Source organism: Schistocerca americana, chromosome 3 (assembly GCF_021461395.2).
Source record: "Schistocerca americana isolate TAMUIC-IGC-003095 chromosome 3, iqSchAmer2.1, whole genome shotgun sequence".
NCBI classification, from domain to species: domain Eukaryota; kingdom Metazoa; phylum Arthropoda; class Insecta; order Orthoptera; family Acrididae; genus Schistocerca; species Schistocerca americana.
Genome location: NC_060121.1, coordinates 932,840,874 through 932,867,152, shown reverse-complemented (window position 1 = coordinate 932,867,152; position 26,279 = coordinate 932,840,874). Strand labels below are relative to the sequence as shown.

At 40.2% G+C, this 26,279-nt stretch overlaps 1 protein-coding gene across 1 annotated transcript in view; it reads left to right on the top strand.

Annotated features, from left to right (window-relative positions):
- LOC124605382 (fumarylacetoacetate hydrolase domain-containing protein 2) overlaps positions 1–9,974 on the top strand; it is a 134,814-nt gene extending 124,840 nt beyond the window's left edge. Inside the window, exon 5 of the mRNA XM_047137022.1 lies at positions 9,668–9,974. Coding sequence (XP_046992978.1) covers positions 9,668–9,742 — 75 coding nt within the window. The 3' untranslated portion in view covers positions 9,743–9,974. The remainder of the gene's footprint in view (positions 1–9,667) is intronic.
- The last annotated feature ends 16,305 nt before the right edge of the window (positions 9,975–26,279 follow it).

Here is a 26,279-nt window from a genome sequence, read left to right as displayed (position 1 = left end):
GCTTCAACCCCAGGTAGTTTTCGCTGAGGGAGTTCTACTGCAGATAATTTAGCTCACCTGGAGTCTCACCTTTTGCCCTGTCAACACTGTCTCACATTCCTCTTTGATCTGCATGAAGCTTATGATACCACATGGTGCTACCACATCCTTGCCACGTTACATGTGACCGGTGGCTCTGTGGCCCACTCCTGATTTTTAATCAGAACTTGCTTTCATGTCACACTTCCAATGTATGGGTTTGTGCCTCCTGTAGCCCCCCACGTGCAGGAGAGTGGGGTTCCATGGGGTTCTGTTTTAAGCGTCTCTCTCTCTTCAAAAAAATGGCTATTAATAGAATTCACTTGTAGTCTAGGAGTAGCGTCTTCAATTATTAATTAAAATGTCCTCGATCCTGGGTTCCAAACCGGCCACTGCTTAAATTTTGGTTAAAAATCAGCATTGGTGACTGAAGACTTCTGGCATAAAGAAGTCACCCTTGTTCTGCCAACAGCCTTGGCAAAGAGGGCAGAGGAGCAGACAGAGATTCAGGGCACCCTATTGTCCTTGGGGCCAGAAACTGCCCCTAAAGGCAGAAGAGTCAGCAAAGATCAAAGGCATGAAGATGCAGAAGGCAATGTAAACTACTGCATTAAAGACACACAATGCATATCCACTGGACATGTGACCGGAAATTGAAAAAGTGTCATGATGATCTCTCCATTGGCAAAAGATTCTGGAATTGTCCCACATTCAGATCTCCAAGAGGGGACTACTAAGGGGGAGGTGACTATAAGAAAAAAGATTTAGTAACAAATGAAAGGATCCTTTCCAGGAGACACCGCGCCTTATCGAAAGTACCTTCAGTGCTGGGTGGGAGGGTTTGCGTGCTCCGATGAAGTCAAGAGCTGTGTCGGCAGTAGCTTAGCTACTAGTGGGGTCACCCAAGCTGGAGTGGTCTTGACAAAGGAGCCAGACAAAGTGCGTCCCACAACCTGGGGCAGGGAGGGCTCTATAGGCGTAGTGAAGCCTGCTCCCCTAAAGGAGTAAACCTTATACAAATCCTAGTCCTCAAAGTTGAGGATTGAGCAAGTGGCTAACAACCCATACCTGTAAAAAAAGTTCTTGTTCAGAAACCTCAGAGTAAATAAGCAGGACAGATTTATGGACGATGACATGGCACTGTTAGAGGCAAACGAAAAAAAAAAAATTGTGTGTTTATTGGAACCGGGAATGTACAATCGCTGTACAGGGCGGGGCCCCTGAGGTCACTGCTAGATCAACTCGATAAAACCAAGGCAGGCATAATTGCCCTACAGAAAATACAATGGACTGGACATGGAGTGCGTGATATGGGAAGCTGTATAATTTTCTACCATGGTTCAGAGAGCCTCCCTGAATTTGGTACAGGGCTCATGGTAAGACAAAAATTTAAACACCTAGTGAGTGGTTTCACTGGAATAACATCTAGGATCTCACATATGAGATTGAAGACCGAATACTCGTACTACTCTCTGATCAATGTACATGCATGCACAGAAGTATCAGATGACCAGGATAGAGACACCTTCTTTGAGAACCTCAAGAGAACTTATGACAGATGCCCTGTGTATGACACTAAAATAATTATTGGAGACCTCAATGTACAGATTGGTAAAGAAGAACATTTCCTCCCAGCAATAGGAAAGCACAGCCTCCATGAATACACAAATGACAATGGCCACAGAGTCATTCAGTTTGCACTGTCACATAACGTGGCTGTAGGTAGCAGTGTGTCCCCACTCAAAACGGTTGATAAAGCAACATGGTGTACCTTCAACCAAATTTATCATCTAATTACTGATGGCAGGCATTCCTCAAACTTACTAGATGTACAAACTTACAGAGGAGTTAATGTAGATTCAGACCACTACCTTGCAATTGCAAAACTAAGAGCTCGAATATCCAATGCAAGAAAAGTCAAAGGAACACTTCAAAGTAAGTATATGGTATCAAAGTTAAAAAATGAAGACATCTCTAAAAAATACTCTGAGAAGGTTGCTGAGAATCTTGCATTATACACGCCTAGTGTAAGTGATAACTTGGATCAAGAATGGAATGCTTGCAGGGATGCAGTCATTAAGGCAGCAAAAGATGCACTAGGGAAAGAAGGAAAACAATCGAGGAATTCCCGGTTTGATGAAGAATGTAAGAGAATAAGAGATGAGAAAAATCTGGCATACAAGAAAATGCTTGAGAAATCATATACTCGTTTAGCAGTAAGAAATTATCACGATGAAAGAAGAGAAGAAACTGCATCGGAGAAAGAAAAGGGAATGGGAAAGAAAGATTGATGAACTGGAGACAGTTGGAAAAACAAATGATGCTAGAAAATTTTATCAGGAAATTAATGGTGAAAGAAGAGAATTTAAGCCACGCATCAACCTGTGTAAAAGTAAAAATGGGACACTACTAACTGATGACAAAGAGGTATTGGAGCATTAGGTAGAGTATTTCAGTGAACTGCTGGATGCTTCAGAGTCCCCTATTGAAGATATCCCAGTCGCTCCAGAAGATGATGCCATAGCACCTCCCCCTTCCCAAGGAGAAGTGAACAAAGCAATTGCCCGATTGAAGAACAATAAGGCACCAGGGACTGACAATGTAACATCTGAAGTATTTAAAACTGGAGAAATTGAGATAAATCGTAGGATCTACAATGTTGCGTGCCTCATCTGGGAAAAGGAAGAGTTACCAGAAGAATGGAATGTAGCGATAGTGTGTCTGGTGCATAAGAAAGGAGATCTATTTGAGTGCAGCAACTACAGAGGCATAACACTTTTAAATATTATATATTAAGTACTATCAAATATCCTGTTTAGTAGACTTTCACCTATAGCAGAAGATATTATTGGAAGCTATCAATGCGGGTTCAAACCAGGAAAGTCAACTGTAAACCAGATATTTACTCCCCAACAAATAGTAGAAAAGACCAATGAATTTAATGTTGGTGTGCACAATCTTTTCATTGACTTTAAATCTGCATATGACACAATAAACTGGGCCAAACTTTATGAGGCAATGCAGGAATTTCAAGTGCTTGGAAAATTGGTGCGTTTAATAGAGGTCACCCTAAAGTATCCCCAGTGTACCGTGCAAGTGCAGTCAAGGCTATCACCTCAATTTCCCACTCGAACTGGGCTAAAGCAAGGAGATGGGCTTTCCTGCCTACTTTTCAACCTGGTGCTCGAAAAAGTGGTATGCAAATTGGGTATTCAGACAAGAGGAACTATCTACTGTAAGTCTGTACAATTGCTGAGATATGCAGATGACTTGTATTTAATGAGCAGACCACTTAGAGATCTACAAAGTGCATTTTCAGCTCTAAAACCGAGTGCAGAGAAGATGGGCCAGAGAATTAATGAAGGAAGATGAAGTATATGTATAATGGCACTAACCAACCCTTACAGCCCACAATAACCCTTGATGGAATGACATTTAAGCAAGTGGAATGTTTCACCTATGTGGGCTCAAAGTTAGAAGCAAATGGCACCACCTTTACTGAAATTATGGCTCACATAAGTGTTTCTAACCGATGCTACTTTAGAATATTGTGACATTTTAAATCCAAGATTATATCACAAGGGACTAAGTGCCGGCTTTACAAAATGATGATATGCCCAGTACTTACTTATTCCTCAGAAACATGGACAATTATGAAGCAGGGTGAAAACAAACTGAGATCACATGAAAGAAGTATATTGAGGAGGATTTTTGGACCTGTGTATGAAAATGGGACCTGGAGAAGGCAAAGAATGATTTTTATAAGGAGGACGATGTGGTCAAGTTCATAAAGCTGTGTAGGCTGAGATGGGCTGGACATGTGATGCGACTCGATGAGACAGATGCTGCAAGGACAGCCTGCTGCAGTGAACCTGAAGGAAGAAGAGCAAGAGGACGACCTAGGTTGAGATGGAGCAACGAGTTTGGAGATAACGCTGCCAGAGTCGGTTGCCATAACTCGAGGTCGACACCACAAGTCGAGATAAGAATGGCAGAAAATTATTGAGAAGGCCAAGTCCCATCCCGGGATGTGTAGTGCCAATTGTAAGAAGAACAAGAACAAATGAAAGGACAGCATTCTACAAGTCAGGGCATGGAATGTCAGAAGCTTGAATGTGGTAGGGAAACTAGAAAATCTGAAAAGGGAATGCAAAAGCTCAATCTAGATATAGTAGGAGTCAGTGAAGAGAAATGGTTAGAAGAAAAGGATTTCTGATCTGATGAGTATAGGGTAATATCAACAGCATCAGAAAATGGTATAATGGGAGTAGGATTCATCATGAATAGGAAGATAGGACAGTGTGTGTGTTAGTGTGAACAGTTAAGTGATAGGGTTGTTCTTATCAGAATCGACAGGAAATCAACACCAACAATGACAGTTAAGGTACACATGCCGCCATCGCACGCTGAAGATGGGGGTGGAGGGTTATATGAGGATATTGAAAGAAAGGGTAATACAATATGTAAAGGGAAATGAAAATCTAATAGTCATGAGGGACTGGAATGCAGTTGCAGGGGAAGGAGTAGAAGAAAAGGTTATGGGAGAATATGGGCTTGGGACAAGGAATGAGAGAGGAGGAAGACTGAGTTCTGTAATAAATTTCAGCTAGCAATAGTGAATACTCTATTCGAGAACCACAAGAGGAGGTGGTATACTAGGAAATGGCCGGGTGATACACAAAGATTTAAATTACATTACACCATGGTCAGGCAGATATTCCGAAATCAGATGCTGGATTGTAACGTGTGCCCAGGAGCAGATGTAGACTCAGATCACAATTTAACAGTGATGAAGAGTAAGCTGAAGTTCAGCAGATTAGTCAGGAGGAATCAACACGCAAAGAAGTGGGATACCGAAGTTCTCTAAGGCTGTAGATACAGCAAGAAAAAATAGTCCAGTTGAAGAGGAATGGACACTTCTAAAAAGGGGTATCACAGAAGTTGGGAAGAGAAACATGAGCACAAAATTGGTAACAGCAAAGAAACCATGGGTAATGGTAGATATACTTCAGTTGATCGATCGAAGATGTAAGTACAAAAATGTTCAGGGAAATTCAGGAATACTGAATTACAAGTCGTTGAGGAATACAATAAAATAGAAAGTGTAGGGAAGCCAAGATGAAATGGCTGCAGGGAAAATGTGAAGAAATCGAAAAAGAAATGATTGTCGAAAGGACACTCAGCGTACAGGAAAATCAAAACAACTTTCGGTGACATTAAAATAAAGGGTCGTAACATTAAGAGTGCAACAGGAATTCCACTATTAAATGCAGAGAAGAGAGCGGATAGGTGGAAAGAGTACATTGAAGACCTCTATGATGACTAAGCTTTGTCTGACGTGATAGAAGAAGAAACAGGAGTCACTTCAGAAGAGATAGGGGATCCAGTATTAAAATTAGGGGATCCAGTATTAAAATTGGAATTTAAGAGAGTTTTGGAGGACGTAAGATCATCATTAGGGGAAGTGGCAACAAAACAACTATTCATGTTGGTGTGTAGAATGTATGTGTCTGGTGACGTACCATCTGACTTTTGGAAAAATATCACCCACACAATTCCGAAGACTGCAAGAGCTGACAAGTGCGAGAATTCTCGCACAATCAGCTTAATAGCACATGCATCAAAGTTGCTCGCAAGAATAACATACAGACGAATCGAAAAGAAAATGGAGGATGTGTTAGATTATGATCAGTTTGGCTTCAGGAAAGGTGAAAACATCAGAAAGGCAATTCTGACGTTACGGTTGATAACAGAAGCAAGACTAAAGAAAAATCAAGACACTTTCATAGAATCTGTCGACCTGGAAAATGCATCCAACAATGTAAGATGGTGCAAAATGTTCAAAATTCTGAGAAAATAGGAGTAAGCTACAAGGAGGGGTGGGTATTATACAATATGTACAAGAGTGCTATAAGAGGGGACGACAAGAACAAAGTGCTTGGAATAAAAAGTGAGAGACACAGGGATGTAGTCTTTTGCCCCTACTGTTCAATGTGTACATCGAAGAAGCAATGATGGAAATAAAAAACAAGTTCAGGAATGGAATTAAAATTCAAGGTAAAGGATACCAACGATACAATTCACTGAGCTGTCCAGAGTGAAAGTGAAAAACAATTACGTGATCTGCTGAATGGAGTGATCAGTCTGATGATTACAGAATGTGGCTTGGGAGTAATGAGAAGTAGCAAAAATGAGAACAGCGAGATGGTCATGAAGTTAAGGAAGTCTACAACCTAGGCAGCAAAATGGCCTATGACAGACGGAGCAAGGAGGACATAAAAAGCAGACCAGCACTGGCAAAAAGGCCATTCCTAGCCACAAAGAGTCTACTAGTATCAAACATAGGCCTTAATTTGAGGAAGAAATTTCTGAAAATGTACATTTGGAGCATAGCATTGTATGAAACATGCACTGTGGAAATACCGGAACAGAAGAGAAGCATTTGAGATGTGGTGCTACAGAAGAATGTTGAAAATTAGGTGGACTGATAAGGTAAGGAATGAGGTGGTTCTGCTCAGAATCAGAGAGGAAAGGAGTATGTGGGAAACACTGACAAGGACAAAGGACAGTATGATACGACATCTATTAAGACATCAGGGAATGGTTTCCATTATACTAAAGGGAGCTATAGAGGGCAAAAAAAGTAGAGGAAGAAAGAGATTGGAATACATACAGCAAATAATTGAGTGTTACTCTGAAATTAAAAGGCTGGCACAGGAGAGGAATTTGTGGCAAGCCGCCTCAAACCAGTCAGAAGACCGATGACAAAAAAAAAAACAATGGTCTGGTGGCGGCTGCAGCGCCTATGGTGTCCTTCTTTGTATGCTGATGATTTTCGCATGCCCCCCCCCCCCCCCCCCTGCGCCAGGCCCCCTGTGATCAGCATTGCTGAACTCAGAATGTAGGGAGCAATATACTAGGCCAATCTTGGGCTCGCACTCATGGCTTCCATTTTTTGGCTGTGAAGAGCTGCATTATACATCTCAGTCATTGCCTTACAGTTTATATCGACTGGGATCCGTACCTTGATGGCCAGTCCTTCATTGTGGACTCTAACTGGTTATTGATACCTGGTTGACCTGGCGTCCCCATCTTTGGTTATACATTCACTGCTCCCTGGAGTGCCTGAACTACTATCCCCTCTTTCCAGATATGGAGTTCCTCTTCCCACAACAGTGGCCCAGGCCTGGTGTTATGGTCATTGTCCACATTTAGTCCGTTTTCTGAATGACAGCTTTCACCTCCAGTACCTCTTCTATGTGCCCGGTCACGTACACCTCCATGGTGCAATCCCCATACACAGCTCTGTCTTCATCTATTACAAGATTCAAAAGGCTGCTCATCCTGAGGCTCTCCTCTACCAGTTCTTCTTCATTCTTGGTGCGTTTTGGGATTCAGAAGTGATCTATATTGATGGCTCAAAGGTTGCCAGTCACGTTGGCTTTGCTTACGTTTGTGCAGGATGTAATGAACTCGACTCATTGCTGGATGATTGCAGTGTTTTTGCCATGGAATTGGTAGCAATCTCAAGTGCTCTTGAGCATATCCACTCCTTCACCACTGAGTCCTTCCTCATTTGCAGCAACTCTCTGAGCAGTTTACAAGCTCTTGACCAGTATACCCACACCATTCTTCAGCCCTGATTATACAGGATACCCTTCTTGCTCTCGAACAATGTGGATGCTTGATGGTTTTCGTCTAGACCCAGGGTCACGGGATCCTGGGGAATAAACTCGCTGACAGGCTGGCTACTGGCAAACTGCCTCTTGAGATTATTATTCCATCCATCCAGTACTAAGGATTTGGAATGGCATACTCTGACTTTGCTGAACAAACTATGGCCGATAAAAGGAGACCACAAATTTGTGGAGGTCCTCCAAGCGGGACTCTCACAAGCACTCTCTCATCCTGTGCTTGCTCTACATCAGCCGTGCTTGGCCAACTCATGGTTATCTCCTCTGTCATGAGACTCCACCCCACTGTCATTGTGGTGCCCATTTAGCGGTCCACATTTTGCTGGATTGTTCTAACCTAGTTGCCATGGGGTGGACTGATAATCCTTCAGATTTGCTACCCCTGGTGTTAGCCAATGACGCCTCAGTGGCTGACCTGGTTTTACAGTTTATTTGTGAAGGAGTTTTTTACCACTCTCTCTAAAGGAAGGTGCCTCAGACTTGTCGGCCCGTTGAGCAGTTGGCAGGCTGCTCTATTGCTGTCTCTGCCTCAAATAGGTAGTGGCTGTCTTGGCTTGGTGGTCCTCCCAAGCCCGCTCTTTTGATCTTCTTCCCATTCTTGCATATTGTGTTTGACTTGGCGTTCTTCCTCTGTTTTGCTGTGCATCTCTCGCCCTGTTTGTGCTGCTAGTCTTTTCTTATACTGTTGGGTGCGGTGCCCCTTCTAAGTGGTGGAGGTTATGTCCCTCATCCCACTTTCTGCCTTTCTGCCTCTGCCTGCTCCCGGGTAGGAGGGAATGATGATCTCGTAGTCTGGTCCCTTTAATCACTAAACCGACCAACTGACCGTCTTAAATTTAGTTAGTACTATACAAACAGTGATAAACTACAGATAAGCTTATCTATACACAGCTGGCCGATATGCAACTTGTGCATTGGGCTGTGGGTTGCAATGAATGAGTAACACAGTGATGGCATCATAATCATAATACTATATATTTTGAACAACTCCTGTAAAGAACCATGTCAGTATTGCAATGTATGGTAACAATTTCTTTGAATTCCCCTTCTGTTTAATAAGTGTTTGGTGTCCTACTGCCATCTGTGTTCAAGTATTCAATTGTGTCTTGGAAGACATGCACTTGTAGGCAGGATACTCCGTGCAGTGCACTACAGTACAATACAATACAACACAATGAAACAGAAATAACAATTAATTATGATGAAGGGTCCCTCACCAGACAGACCTGCTGAATCTTGTGAAAGTTTGTTGGAAGAGTTGGCCTTAGCCTGGACATGTGTATGGTTTTAGTGCTGACTGCAGTATTTTTTCATGACTGTTACCGGTGTCTGCCTGTTCGGGTAAGCATAGCTCATGATGTATGCTTTGCTCTTCCTCCTCGCAAGATGTCCCAACACATGATGCATCAGCATCACTGCTGAGCAGTGACTATAGAGGACATAGACAGTAGTAGTATGCATATTTACTACTTTGAACCGTATCACACAGCACGTATAAACCAATAAAAGCCTTTTCATAATTTTGATAAAGATCAAACGTCAAAGAGTAAATATTTTCCCTAATTTGCATAATATTCTTAAAATCAAAATGTTTCTTGTACTACACACTTTGTAACATAGCTTATGTTCCCCCTCAGGGTTCAAGCTATCTCCATCCCACATATCTTCAAGATTGATTCAGCAGGTTAGTCATAAAAAAATAACACATATACTATTATATTTATAATATTAGTATGGATAAAACTTTACATTACAATATCTATCTTTTCTATGGTTCAATTTTGATGAAATAAAGCCTAAATGGTGCCCCAAGCTATGCCCGCACTACTTGTGAAAATCCCACGAAAGAGATTAGCATGTTCAAATAGACAAAAATACAGCACTACAGTTTTATTTATTATTAGTATAGATAAACAGATTTCAAATAATTACTTCGATTTGTTTTCTTTCTCCAGGTTGGTGATGTTCTAGAAAGCGAAATTGATGGCATCGGGAAAATGAAGAATACTATAGTTGAATCAAAATCTTAAAACTGTTTCAGACAGGCCATGGTATTTCATGCACCTTGTCATTATTTAAAGCAGGCAGCAGTAGAGATGACAAATCTTCACCATTTCATTATGCCTTTACTAAATAATTTGTACTTAAATAATACTGTTCCCTTTTGTATTATTTTATTCAGAGGTTTGTTGTGGCTGTGCATTGCTTTTGGAGATGGTATTAAAACAAATAAAGCATCCTTTTTTGTGCAACCATTGTAAATTTTTTTGTTTATTTACACAATCTTGCTTTAGTGTAAGTAATATCAAACTAAATCATACACACTTAAGCTGATTTTAAGTCAATTTGTGTGAAACATCATACATTGTTGTAAATCTCTGCAACTTTATAAATTTCATACTTTGTACTCATCCAGTCTTTTTATTTAAAAAGTTAACTTCCTCACACTGTAGACAGCTTTGCACGTATACACAGAATCTCACAAGATCTCTAGTGTCTCTGGGTAGTTTCTAAGACAATCTACTGTTAATCTGAAACTGTAAGAATTTACAACAATTTACACCTGTGAGGTTAATTAATATGCTGTATCATGCAGCTGGAACATATTTAGAAGTGCCAATCACAGCAGCCGGTACTCTTTTGAGGTCACAAGAATAGACTCCCTGTCAAAACAGCCAAAATATGCTGAAATAAAATCGAGCTTTGAATTTCCCCTCCACTGTTTTTTCAAAATTCCCAAAATTTTGAGTTTGTGTAATAAATAAATTTCAAATTACATACATTTACAAAAATTAACACTGCTGTCCTGTTTTTCAGTTTCTTTTAAACCTGGAAACTCAATTTATAATTCCATTTGCTTTAAAATAAGATGAAAACTGCATTTCAATTGCTTTTGCTTCTCTGTAATTTATTTCTCATATTATGACTGCTCACTATCATTCTCATTATATAGCCATCACTGAACACAGACACGTTGGTGCCATGGCAATAGTCCACAAAATGTGAAGTTATTGTCAGTATCATCTACCACTGAAGTCACTTCCATGCAGCTATAGTAGCATGCACAGGTATAGAAATTAAGCAGATATATCAGTCTGCTGCACGTGCTGTTCTTTACATTGTGCTCTATCGCAGTCCAGTCTGGTATCCCTTAAGGTGTATCATTTACACACCACACACGTGCACTACAGGCTGACATCTTTCCAGGCTGCTGGCAACATCACTGCGGGACAGGCGTAATGAACAGCATGGCCACAATGCGTTTTTTGCCAACTGCATTTCCTGCAGCACCAGATCTGCTGCTAAAGGGGTGCGAACTACTACAATTGGTGCTGCCATCATGGGCAAAGAGTCTTCTTCCACAGATCATGCCTGCTGATCCTTACAGAAATATTCTTCCATGGTAGCTACACAGGCTACCGCCTGGCCGAATTGAGGCAGCTTGCATCAGGAGTTGCTCCATCCAAGTGCTACCCGCTATCACCAGACCCTCAGTCACATCGGAATCTTCAGTCCATGTCTCATCAGGTTATTCCACACTGGGCCAGATGTCGGCCGAACTGGTGCCCGACTGCACGCAACTCACCACAGCTCCCAGATTCTGCCATGCTATACCTGAAGGGCTATAACTTTCACCTCAACAGGACATCTCTTCCCGACCATCCTAGAGCTCTACCATTCTCCAAGGATAAGGTCGCACCTAGTGCTACATCAGAGACTGTCAGCGAATTGGTACTAAGTAGTGATTCAACTCTGAATGACTGTTTTGTTTTATTCCGTTATTGAGAGTAAATAAAGCTCATTTTTTTCTTACTACTAGAGGCATGTTAATTGCTTTAAACTTATCAGTTATGGGTGGGGAGACTCAGGTGATTAAGAATGTTCGTGGGGACAAAGAATCACAGAAACTGAAAATTACCTTGAGAAGTCAATCAGCGATCAGGCTTGTGAAGGTAAGACCTTAAATTACCTGGTTACATGATCAAAGTTGAGAAGTATTGCACAATACGCCTTAGATACGTAACTGTTGAACAAAGTTGTGAGTGATGACATGAAAGTTATCTGTTGGCACTCAGTTACTACAATGACATCAAAATGGAGGATTAAGTTGAGAAGGCTTAAATACTGACTTAATCTATCCAAATTTGTTTCAATGACAAATATACTAATATTCCTCTTTTCACCTGACACATGGTAGCCAAAATGAAAGATATGAAAACAGAGACACAGGGCGACAGAAAATCAACTAAAATTAACAGAGGAAAGGTGAGTGGACCTATGGGATACCTATAACAGTCCGCATAGAGTAAATGAAAGAACTTGCTCCCCTTGTAGCAGGAGTGTAGGGTAGATCACTGGAGGAGTGAAGCATTCCCAGAGGTTTTAAAAATGTGCAAGTCATTGCCATTTTCAAGGAGGATCATCAATCAGACACACAAAACTGTAGGTCTGTTTCACTTATATCAGTGAGCTGTAGAATTGTGGTACACATTTTGTGCTGTAAAACCATGCACGACTATAAGGAAGGAAGGAAGGTAGATAGATGATGCCTACAGGGAAATAGAAACCTCTGAAGAAGAGAGAAGCAGCTGTATGAATATCAAGAATTTATATGGCAATCCAGTACTAGGCAAAGAAGGGAAAGTTGAAAAGTGGAAGGAATATATAGAAGAGCTATACACCAGCAATAAACCTGAAGACGATATTACAGAAATTGAAGAGGAAGCAAATGAAGATGAGATGTGAGATAATGTACTGCAAGAGGAATTTGACAGAGCACTGAAAGATCAAAGCTGAGATTAGATAACATTCCTTCGGAATTATTGAGATCCTGGGAGAGCCAGTCAGACAATTATTCATCCTGCGATGCAAGATAAGAGACAGGTGAAGTACTGTTATTAGACTTAAACAGGGCTGTAATAATTCCAATTCCAAAGAAGGCAGATTCTGAGAGGTATATAAATACACCAAACTATCAGTTTAATAAGTCATGGTTGCAGGATAAGGACAAATTATTTACAGAAAAAAGGAAAAATTGGTAGAGGCTGACCTTGGTGGATATCAGTTGAGGTAGAGAAATACAGGAACATACGAGACAATACGGACCCTACAACTTATCTTGGAAGTGAGGATTTTTTTTTGAAAGGGGGGGGGGGGGGGGGGGCGGCGGGGAGCAAACCTACGGTTGTGGCATTTGTAAATTCAGAGAGCTTTTAACAATGTTGACCGGCTTATACTCTTTGAAATTATGAAGGCACCAGGGATAAAATACAGGGAGTGAAGGGTTATCTACAACTTGTATAGAAACCAGATAACAATTATGTGTGTCGAAGGGCATGAAAGGGAAGCAGTGGTTGAGAAGGGTGTGAGAGAGGGTTGTAGTCTATCCCCCAATGTTGTTCAATCTGTACACAGAGAAAGCGCTGAAAGGAACCAAAGAAATTTGGAAAGGGAATATTTGTGTCGAAGGGCGTGAAAGGGAAGCAGTGGTTGAGAAGGGTGTGAGAGAGGGTTGTAGTCTATCCCCCAATGTTGTTCAATCTGTACACAGAGAAAGCGCTGAAAGGAACCAAAGAAATTTGGAAAGAGAATTAAGTTCAGAGAGAAGAAATAAAAACTTTGAGGTTTGTTAATGACACTGTAATTCTGAGAGAGATAACAAAGGATTTTGCAGACCAGATAAACAGAATGGGTAGCATCTTGAAGATATGTTTTAAAATGAACACTAACAAAAGTAAAACATAATAGAAGGTAGTCTAATTAAATTTGTCGATGCTGAGGAAATTAGAGTAGGAAAAGACATTGAAAATAATAGATGAGTTTTGCTATCTGGGTAGGAAAATTACTGCTGAACTGACAATAGCAAGAAAATAATTTCTGCAAAAGAGAAATTTGTTAACACTGAATATAAATTTAAATGTTAGAAAATCTTTTCCGATGGTATTACCTTGAATGTAGCCTTGTATGTGTGTATAAAGTTATTGCAGAAAATGTGGCGACTTTTCTGACACACTGGTAAGTTCTAATGTTTATAGCCACTTTTTTTCTGTGGAATGTAAAAGAAGCTTTGAAGATGACTTCCACAAGATAATATGTGGATCTTGATCAACCAGTGACAAGATGACACAGTAGAAAGCCACTGTCCTGCAATGTGGAGAAGAGGTTCCACAAACACCTATGCCATTTTACCAAATGTGAGCAACACACACTGTGTACAAGTAGACTTGTTATTGCTGAACAATCACTGGAAGCAGTCAAAGTCATTAAATATCTGGGAGTATGTATATCGTGTGAATAAACTAATCATTGGGAAGGCAGATGAGATGTAGATTCATTGGAAGAACCCTGAGAACGTGCAGTCTACCCAAAACCCTCATTTGACCGATACTCGAGTAATGCAGTGGTACATGAAATATCCTCTGCCTCACACCATATAAGGTAATGTTTGGAGGATAGATGTAGGAAAACAGCATGCTCTGAATCACAGGGATACACTGTATCTAATAAAAAATGAACATCTCCATGTATTTGTGCAGACTTCTCACTTCTTTTGTGAATCATTAGAGTAAGATATCCAAGTGCTGTGAAGTATTAACAAAAATAGCATAGTTATTCCAGGCAAACGGGAAAATTAAGAGACCATAGTTCTACATCAGTGGTGATACAACAGATTACCAGAGTCAATAACTGCACATACTTGGGACTATCCTCTAACTTGAAGAAACAGCTAATTAATACAGTTATATTGTACATAAATATGATACAGTGTGCAAACAATATGTGAATGAATAAATCATTTGTACAGTAAATAGCTAAGAATGGCAGTAGTTTATTCAATATTACCATATGTTCAATTTATTTACCCACAGGCAGGTGAATGGACAACATTTAAATTTATTCTCAAACAGAAAAACACTTGATATTAACAAAGAATTAGTTCTGGAAGGCAGAATGCTCTTCACTGCAATCGCAGTCAACAAAATGTCACGGAGGGAGCGTTATAACTTACTACAATTTAAATTCTTCAATATAAATGGACTGAGTAGTCCAGTCCCAGAACCATGCTCTTTCATATATTTTCAAGAAATAAACTGAAGAGAACGAAAAATCACACCACTGTCGAAACCCCATGCTCAGATAAACTAATGTCCAGTCATAATGTGTACATCACGTATGATGCTGTTTCGTGAGACAATTTTAAATTTCTGATGTGTACCCATATTAATGGTGCTAGTGTTATGGTTTTCTATTACTGCTATGACATTCAAATACAACACGTGCAAGAGATGAGTATGACGTAAGGCACCCTCACTGATTTTTGGCAAATGTATTGTCTCCAACTTTCCCCTACAGCTGAAATTGTACAATAGCACAGCAAATAAAGTAAAGCTGGCAATTCCAGGTGTTAAACAGTCCAAAGGAATAATACAGTTGTCAAACTGAGTTCCTACCTCGGTATTTACTTTTCAATCTGAAGTAGTTCCTTTAACCTCCTTTTTTTAGGAAGTAGGAAATTCATATAACGTGCACAGATTAACTCTGGCAAAATTTGTAACAAATTTACAGCAAAATGTGAGGGAGGACACTGGAAGAAATCAACATTAATTTGAGCTTGTAAGTGTGGATATGGGCTTCAAGTATTTTAACAAATACTGTAGAATATTTGAGTTATTTGCACCCAGCAAATAGGAGCTGATCATGAAAGATAGTACTGTTTGACCTGCCATGCATTAAAAGTTCAGCCTATGATTACATTAGATGTCATCAACTCACAAAACATAAGGCAATCTCAAAAGGTGAGATAAAATCAAGAGCTGTTTTATACAGAAATCATTGCAATTCTATTTCCATCTTCACGTTTGCAGTTACATCAGACCAGGAAGCAAATTTACAATAAGTGCAATCCCTGTCTCTAAAACCCAAATTATGTCCTTTACATCATCAGCAGTATAAAACACGTTAATCATCAGAAACATTACCATGCTCCCAACTTGTCCACAACATTGAAAAAAGAGTTTTTTTGGTAGAGAATTCCATTTCCCCACCAACACAGTTGACAACTGCTGGATGGTCATTGTTGCAGGTGGACGAGGTGCAATACTCCCCCCCCCCCCCCCCCCCCAATGCATCCCACATGAACTCGATGGGATTTAAATCAGGGGAATGGGCAGGCCAGTCCATTCACTGAATATATATCCCCTCTTTCCAGGAGCTGCCCCACCTGCATTTTTCTATGTGGTCACATACGTCATCCACAAAAATGGAATCAGGGCCGAATGAACACCCAAAAAGACACGTGTGGGGAAGGAATACAGTGTCACAATAACTTTGATGGTGAGTGCACCATATTCAAAGATTTGGAGATTGGTATGGACATACCGACCTCCAAATTACACCTCCCTGCACCTTAACACTGTACCACCCATCTATGGATGCCTATGGCTCTATATGCCAAAAAAAAATTCAAATGCCTGAGCCACTGATCTTAGGAGACTTAGAAAGCATGCCTGTTCCAATTCTACAAAATTTTTTGCTATTCTGGTTTGGCTGTGGATGTATAACGGCACAAAGAGAGAGTTTGCTTGATATCCAGTGTTGTTTGAGCACTATCCAGGGTAACCTCTGTTAGGCTATAAATAAAGTACAGGAACAATTAAACAAATCTTAAAACTACACCTTTATATTTTTACACCTCTATATTACTTTTTTTGCACAATCAACATTCTGACAAACTTTTATCATAATGAGTTGGCAAATACACACTCCATAAAATTCTACCACTTGAGATAATATCCAGCCTGAAGTCAGTTTTTCACATCCATGAAGGTTATCAAGCAGTTGAGATCTAGTGAAATGCCAGTCCTCATGTATCTTATTGTAATTTTTTCACATATTATTAGAATTTTTGGATTAAAGCCAGTTGAAAATGCCCTACAATATCAAAGTATTGACTGTTGCAGTACTGAGTGGTTGAAGAACACCTACTACAAATATATTGCCACAAACTGTTTGTTCGCATTTCCATTTGAGAAAGGCCATACACTGAGAGCGCATTCTCACTTGAGACTGATGCCTGCAGGCAGTCAGCATTACTTGCTGAGAGCGGTTAATCTGAGGCAGACCTTGATACCTGGGCCCACAACTAAGTTTGCAAGTGTTGCAAACACTATTCAATGCCAAGAAACAGCAGATCAGCTCAGAAACCATGAGTTTGAGACTGGGACCTTGACCTTACTTGTAGCAGCATCACATAGACTACAGCAGCTAGCTGAATCCTCTAGAGGGAAAGTAGCTCCTTATTTTGGAATGGGACACTCTCACAATTGCCAAATATGTATGGAAATTGGATATACATTCTAATTCCCCCCCCACCCCCACCCCTCCCTCTCTCCCTACCCATCTTCTCTCATCCTCTCTTGCTCCATTTCCTCCTGCCACCCTCTGCCACCATGTACAGGGGATAGACAAAAATATAGAACCACCTAAAACACAGCACATTACCATTCTTAATACAGTGTACGACACCTGCTGGCCTTCAAAACCGCTTCCATTCATCTCTAAATGGATAAATACAGATCCTGTATGTTTTTCAAGGGAATCTTGTACCATTACCCCTGCAAAATTGGAGCAAGTTCAGGTAACAGTGACGGAGGTTGAAAGTGGTCATGCACCCTTCTCTCCAAAGTACACCACAAAGGATCAGTTATATTGAGGTCTGGTGTCTGTGGCAGACAGGGGAGATATGACAGTTCATCCTCATGCTCACAAACCCAGTCCTGGATCATGTGAGCTGTATCAACAGGGGCCTGTCTTGGAACAGCACCACCAATGTGCAATGAACACTCTACCATGGGACTGCCCTGATCAGCCAAAATGGTCAAATAATCCATGGCTGTAGTGTGACCTTGCTGAGTAATCTTGGGGAGGGGGCAGGGGGGGGGGCATGGAATACTACGATATTACTGTCCAAATCATCACAGCCATATTCCATTCATGGGATGTCAGGGAGACAATGTGTAACAAGACTCGTCTGACCTAATAACATTTTTCCTTTGCTCTACAGCCCAGTTTTTATGCCTGCAGCACCACATTTTCTTGTTGGGTATTTGTATCAATGAAGAGTGGTTCTGGAAGTCCAGCTCCTCCTGCAACTGCATGTTCTTGTAGCCCCCCTTTATACTACCATGGCCATGGAAGCACCCACCATACTACTACCAACAATTTTCCCATGTTCACTTACCTTCAATGCAATGCACTCACAACTACACAGAACACACTGAACTTGACTGACACTTGCATTGTATTAAGGACATTGTATACCGATTCCTCTTCTTTAGTCTTTTTCTTCTTATTGTTTATCCTGGCTTCTTAAGATCTTTTGTGGAAATACATAATACAACAAGTTCCGTAGTGGTGTAGGACAATCAATGAAGTTACACAACAGTTAATAATTTAACTTTTGAATCTGCCGGTTTATTGGCATTCATGGAAAGGAAAACACACTCATACTCTCACGCAGTCAGCAAACTTCTTGTAACATTTTGTGTGTGTAATGGGCCTTACTACTTCGCAAATCGTTCTAAGAAATTAATTAAGCCATTTTACAGTGTTGCTAGGCAATGTAATCAACAAGGTGATACGCGTCTCCATTAAAACTGGACCTCGATATTTTGAATAAACTTTCAGTTCATTTTTTGTCAAAATCAGCACTTGTCTCAAAATTAATTTCCAACTTTGTGCATTTGCAACTATTGTGATCGATTTACTGCAGAGCTCGATCATGCATTGGTGTGTAACGCATTTCAAATCGAGTGCGCAGGTTTCAGTTTTCCCTAATGGGCTGAACGACTCTTTTGTAATAATGTGATGTGTCTATCTTACGTAAAGTTTAAATGAAACTGGATTTACTCTCCATTCGGGTCAAGATCACAAAATAAAATTCACCACATAGGTCAGCAAACTGTACACGTGCACTTTTAGCACTCTTAAGTGATAACTCGTCTCAGAGTTAAAGCTGCACATAAATTCACACTTTTTTCATGCATACAAAATTCAAAACACCTTTATATTAAATAAATTATGGCATGTAATTACTAATTTAACATTTCCGATTCTGAATAAAGTATTTCATAATCAATAAAAGTTTATTGCCTGAGAGAAATTATTAGCTTGCTAAAACGGATTCAGATTGCAATCAACTCGTGTCTGGATGATGACGTCACGAATCGACACTTGCTCGTAATGAACAAAATACCTGTACTGGAAAATACTGTCTGTTGAATAATTTACTGACTTTTGTAACAAATTTGGTACCCCTTGTATCGCTAGTTGCATAGGTGCCATTTATGGTCAAATAACAAAGTGCAACCTGCAGACTTTGCTAGCATCTGCATTTATGTTCAAGTGTGCATTTATCGTGGTGTTTCAACATTTTTGTCTGACAAGAATGCACTATATTATAACAACTGGTAAAGCATGGGACTGTACACCTACTAGGAACTGAAATACTATTGTGCGTAGCACATGCACTTATAGTAATATTAGCGAACCCGGCAATGCTTCACAATTGCCAAATATGTATGGGAATTGGGTATATATTCTACTCTCCTTCTCCCCCCCCCCCTTTCTCTCTCTATCCATCCTCTCATTCTCTCTTGGTCCATTTCTCCCTCCTCCCCCTCTCTCTGCCTGTCTCCTCCTGCCCCCTTCTGCCCCCCTTTTCTCTCTCTGATCTTGAGCCTCATTTATTATTATTGGATATCTTTATTCTGTAGCACTATTTTAATCATAACCCAATAAACCACATACACAACTTTTCAGATTGCTGTGAAAACCGACTACAACGAAGAATACAAAATTACACACTGTTGTGTATACAGTATGTTAACAATAAATATAATGAGAAAAAAAGATATGGAAGAAACACTTTGTCTAATTTGTCAGAAACAAAACAATAATGCACATTCTCATGCCAGAATAAAGCACAGAATTTTCTTTATCAGAGTCTGTTTTAATAGAAAACCTGTACAGGAGGAGGAGGAGGAGGAGATTAGTGGTTAACACCCCATCAACACTGAGGTGATTAGACACTGATCACAAGCTCAGATTATGGAAGGATGGGGAAGGAAATCATGGAAAACCTAAATCTGGATGGCTGGATGCAGGTTTGACCCATCATTCTACCTAATGCAAGTCCAGTGTGCTTGCCACTAAAACCTGTATATTGCTGTTTAAAAAGTATGCAGCCCGTGTCAGTCTGAATGTCTATTAGAGTATTGTGTAAAATTGTTAAATAACTCAGTCAAGAAATTTCTGGAATTTTTGGCAACATCATTTGCCCTTATGTATTACATATGTAATCATGTATTAATAAGAAGAATACTGCCTATGTCCGTCTGAATGGTCATTAGTGTATCATGTAACTATTGGAAGTAAGTCCGGCATGAACTTTCCGAGATTATTGACAACAACATTTCCCTTTTATATGTTTCTCTGTTATATACATAAAAAAGTATAGCCTGAGTCCATCCAAATATTCAATAGATTATCAGGTAAAATTTTGATATAAATTGGTCAAAGTACATACCTTTTTGAGATTTTTTATGGTCACAACTTTAAATAATAAATTTTTGACATTTTTGCTAATAACTTTATCCCCTCATACAATATATTGATACTTATATACCATATACATTAAAAATATATAGCATATGTCCATCCAAATGCTGCAGCTGCGCTCACATCAGTAACATGAAATGAAATTGCGTATGGCTTTATTGTCAGCAAACCCCGTTCAAGATGTTCGGTCAAAGTCTCTCTCTCTCTCTCTCTCTCTCTCTCTCTCTCTCTCTCTCTCTCTCTCTCACTCACACACACACACACCCACACACACACACACACATAGTCCCAAGCAGAGAAAATCCGACCTGGCTGGGAATCGAGCCCAGGACCCTGTGATAAAGGGTCAGCAAAGCTAACCAAAAGACCACAAACTTTTCACGCTTATCAATAATTTTGTTATGATGAATGATGGTGATAGCACTAAAATAAAATGTGGACTTCCTAAAATTATTAAACAGCATTAAACTGATGAAGAAAGGAGATAAACAATTTGTAGTTCGGTGCAGTTCAAATCTTATAACATTTGTATGTGCAATAACGTTAGATGCCCTCACATTTCTGCCTATTACCTGCAGCTATGCTTGCATATCATAATCAAATGCAGCCTCACTAAAAAGGCATGATGTACCCCTGTTGTAACCTTTGTCTGCCCGAAGGTTTATTAGAGTATCACGTAAAAATCTGAAGAATATTGATCTAGAACTCTCAGAGATTTTTGCTAAAAACCTCTAGTGTAGATTTACAGAGTGTGACAGCATTGCTGTTTCTTACTAAATTAAGAATTACATTAAAGTCTATGCTTCCTGCCTACTGATATAGCGATATGCGGTTTTGCATTTGAGACTCTCCCCATGCAATGACTGCCAACGATGTTCCCATGCATAAAACTGGATGTTGAAGGTACAGAGCAAGATTAGGCTTTCAATGTTCTGCCAATGACAGTGTCATTAGAGACTGACAACAGGCTCAGATTGGGGAAAGGAAACCAGCGGCGCACTTTCAGAAGAAAACTCAGCTTAAGTGATTTAGGCTACTCACTGGAAACCTGAATTGGGTATTCGAACTGATGTCCTCCCTAATGTGAATCCAGTTTCTTACTGCTGCATCACCTCACTGAGTACTGGATATTGATGTTGAATTACAAATTATATCTTTCAGGCGACTGCTCATCTTCAACTAATTGTAATATAAAGAGACTCACTGCAACAGTCATCTACACAGGTCACAAGCAACTGCCTCAGCCAACAAAATCTGACATTGGGCCAGAGCATATTAACAGAAAATGCCATAATATTCATTAAGGTTTAATATTCATTCACGTTTAGTGTGGATATTGTGTGTGTGTGTGTGTGTGTGTGTGTGTGTGTGTGTGTGTGTGTGTGGAGGGGGGGGGGGGGATGGAAATGAGTGGAAAGAAGGGAAAACAAATTTTCGCATTAAAAATTTTACATATGGTTCAAAATTCAGAAAAAGAAGTATCATAGTACACAGATATCTTACATGGTCACTCTGGATTGATAAAAGTGAATTTCTGTATATTTCCAGACAGAAGTACAAGTGTGAAGATCATTTTTTGACAGAGCCAAGTTGACACACTAAAATCTACCTGTTTATTTACCAGCATTTAATCAAGACTTCTTCAGTAGGTTCAGTAGACACCCAAATCCACAAATCCCTTGAACATACATTATTTATCTTGGTTGATGCAGTTTTGTCCAGTGTTACAGGTCCATGGCTTAATTTGATGTCTGAGGTGGTGATATGGTTTGAATAATAGAAAAAACCTTTACATAATGTTTCTTTATTATCAACATCCCACATACTATATATACATGCTACTATGCCACCGTTCAAAATGAGTATAAAGTGCTGCCACAGAAAATGATACACAGCTGTGTACTGCCTGTCATTCCATTTATTTTCTGCACTACTATGCCAATAACTCAACACCCTCAGCTGAGGTAAGCTTTATTGCAGTGGTGGTTTGTGACATTATTATGATATTAAACAAGGGATACACACTAATTACAAAATTACATTTAAATCAAAACATATTTTATGTAATTTCAGATTATACTGAAGGCAAATCTTGTGGAAGATTTAGTGAACCAAAATAAAAGTTGGAGCCCCTTACAAACTGTTGGCTCTGTTCACTTGCAGATCATTGAACTGGATTGACACAGTGCAAGAAGAGCTAAAATCATACAAAACAAAAACTGAACAGAAAATTGTTGTTATATACATGGTGTATCAAAAAAATGACCCGGCGATACAGTGTAATAATTATGAAATGGGCTGTGTCGGACAGGGAATGAGTGAGGACTAGAGTTTTACAGAAATGCCATTAGCTGCCAGTCCATGCATCTGCATGGAATCCACTCAACAGAAAGTGTTTTTTGTGCTTTCAGTTTAACAGGCGTCAGTCAGAGATCACAGCCCAATGAGAGTTTCGTCAGTATTTTGGGACTGGTCCACCTTTACCAAAACATTTTTTGCTGGTATCATCAATTTGAAGAGAGAGGATGTTTATACAAGTGTACAAATCCAAGTCGACCACGCAATTCAAACGAATCAGTCGAAAGAATTTGGTAAATGTCTGCGCAGTATTGAAAAAAGTCTACTTGCTGCATGAACAGTGAACTTCCAAATTCTCATATGACTGACTGGCAAGTGTTAGTGTGAAATTTGGTCTATATACCATACAGGCTACAATCAGTGCAAGTTATTCAGATAAAAGGAAACACGCTGACTTCAGCAACTTTCTTGTGAGGGTGCAAGTGTCTTTTTTTTTTTATGAAACACAGATGAGCATTTAAATAGCAATTTACCCTCAAAGGTCTTGCACACTAAGGTGAAAAAAGTCATGGGATACCTCCTAATATCGTGTCAGACTTTCTTTTGCCTGATGTAGTGCAGCAATATGATGTGGCATGGACTCAACAAGTCACTGGATGTCCCTTGCAGAAATATTGAGCCATGCTGCCTCTACAGCCATTCATAATTGTGAAATTACTGCAGTGCAGGATTTTGTGCACCACTGTCTTTTGATTATGTCCCACAAATGTTTTATGGGATTCATGTCGGACGATCTGAGTGGCCAAATCATTCATTTGAATTGTCCAAAATGTTCTTAAAACCAATTGGGAACAACTGTGGCCTGGTAAAATGAAACGAAATGTCGTGTGACGAGGGCCTCCTGTCGGGTAGACCGCTCGTCTGGTGCAAGTCTTTCGATTTGACGCCACTTCGGCGACTTGCGTGTCGATAGGGATGAAATGATGATGTTTAGGACAACACAACACCCAGTCCCTGAGCGGAGAAAAACTCCGACCCAGCTGGGAATCGAACCCGGGCCCTTAGGATTGACAGTCTGTCGCGCTGACCACTCAGCTACCGGGGGCCTGGTGACATGGTGCATTGTAATCCATAAAAATTACATTGCTGGGAACATGAAGTCCATGAAGGACTGCAAATAGTCTCCAAATAGCAGAACATAACCATTTCCTGCCAATGATTGGTTCCATTCTATGTAAACACAGCCCACACTATTATGGAGCACCATCAGCCAGCACAGCACCTTACTGACAACTTGGGCTCATAGCTTTGTGAGGTCTGCACCACACTTGATCCCTACCATCAGTTCTTACCAACCGAAAGGGACTTATTTGACAATGAAACAGTTCTCCAGTCATCTAGGGTCCAACTGATATGGTTATGAGCCCAGGAGAGGCAACGTTGTTTGTGCTATTAGCAAAGGCATTCGAATCAGTCATCTGCAAGCATAGCCCATTAACACCAGATTTAACTGCACTGTCTTAAAGGATACGTTCATCGTATGTTGTGTTTGTCAGTTAGCACTAACAGTTCTGAGCAAATGCCACTGCTCTCGGTCTTTAAGTGGAGCCATTGGCCACTGCGTTGTCCATGGTGAGAGGTAATGCCTGAAATTTGGTATTCTCGGCACACTCCTAAGGCTGCGGCTCTAAGAATACTGAATTCTCTAAGATTTCCAAAATGGAATGTCCCATTCATCTAGCTCCAACTACCATCCTGTATTCAAAGTCTGTCAATTCTCATCATGCAGCCCTAAGTACATAGGAAAGCTTATCAAATGAATCACGTGAGTACAAATGACAGCTCCGCCAATGCACTGCCCTTTTATACCTTGTGTACACAATGCAATTGTCATCTGTATATATGTGTATCATTATCCTATGACTATTGTCACCTCAGTGTATGAATGAGCAAGCATGAATATTATGAACTAGATTCAACCAGAATATAATTAGTGTTTCTTAATTAAAATACTAGAGCAATGCTGTTTTTGTTTGGTGGTAATTTTCATGTCTGAAGTACTCCTGGGGAGTCGTGTGGCGACACGAGGTCTCCTTACAACGTACTTTTGTCAGTTTACAGCGATTCCTCAGAGTATGCAACACCGTGTGCCACACCATGGAGCCTCTAATCGAGAAGTTCTTTGCCGTGGGCTTCTCAACAAAGAAATATACTCAGCAAAGAAATATATCGGAGATTCGATGTAACACAGCTCAATTAGTTCAGATTTGGCGCTGACTCAGCAGGGAAAACATATCCAAGTTTTCAAATGAATGTTCTGATGTTTAATGATTTAATGCATGGATAATAAACCAAGTCATTAACCAGTATATGGATTTTTTATTAGTAACTTGGAAAACATCACCAAGAAGATTTTTTGAGACTTTGCAGGGTTATCGTGCAAACAGCGCTGGCCTAAATGCAATAAGCTGCACTTTGTTGGCACAAACCCTCGCACTCTGCTGGAAGACACGGAAAGCAATAGATTTTTATCACAGTAAGTTTTCCGTGATGAAGCTACATTTCATGTTCATAGTAAATTAAACTCACAGAATGTGCACACATTGGGATTTCAGAACCCTCATGCAATTGTTGAGAAAGAAACATGCTCACCTACACTGAATGTTTTTGTGCCATAGTTACCTTTGAATGCCACAGACATGGCTGTTTACACAACTTGAGGAGGACTCTAATGACTCCATATTCCAACAGAATTGAGCTCCACCACAGTGGCACAACATCGTACAAGTCCTCAATGACAGATACCAACATTCCAGATTGAGTGCACGGTTCCCTAAAACACTGCTCTTCCTATAGATCTTAAACTGAGAAAATGGTGAAGAATTCAACTTAATTATATCACTACAATGACCCCATATGACACAAAGTCCCATGGTGGTTGTTTCCCTTTAACCAGCGTATGGACGGGTTGGGGCATTTATTGTACTTCTCCACTTTCCCCCGTATTTCCACCATTATTTTTCCATAACTTTTTTGGTAGGTTGGTTGGTTTGTTTAAAAGAGGGAGGAAGGGTCCAAACTGCTAGGTCATCAGTCCCTTATTCCGAATAAAACAATGCCACAATGGTGAGAATAAAACAAGTGAGACTAACAATACAAAATGGAGAGAAAGGAAAAACCACAAGGACGATGAAAGGGCAACAAACACTTAAATGGACAAAAGAGGAGAAGAAAACCACAGAAACGCAACAAACAGGTAGAAGAGATTAAAACGACAAAACAGATTACTGTGGCTGTCTGACCATGAGAATAAAAAGGAGAAGCCAGCCACTCTGCAAGACATTAAAATCTCCACTCTAAAATGCAGAGCTGGAAGAGAATCACAGAGTCCCTGCAAGAGACCTGCACGGAGGACTGCCACACATTCGTAGTCTCCTTAATGGCACACAGTTTGTAGTGCTTAATGAGACTATGCCGCTCCATCTCCCAAAGCCGAAAAACCTGGCGGTCAGTTATTGGAATGTCGATCTCCATAAGCGGTTTTCATGTAGCTTGTTCGGCCAGCCTGTCAGCAAGTTCGTTGCCTGGGATTCTGACGTGTCCTGGGGTCCACAAAAACACCACTGAATGACTGGACTGTTCCAGGGCATT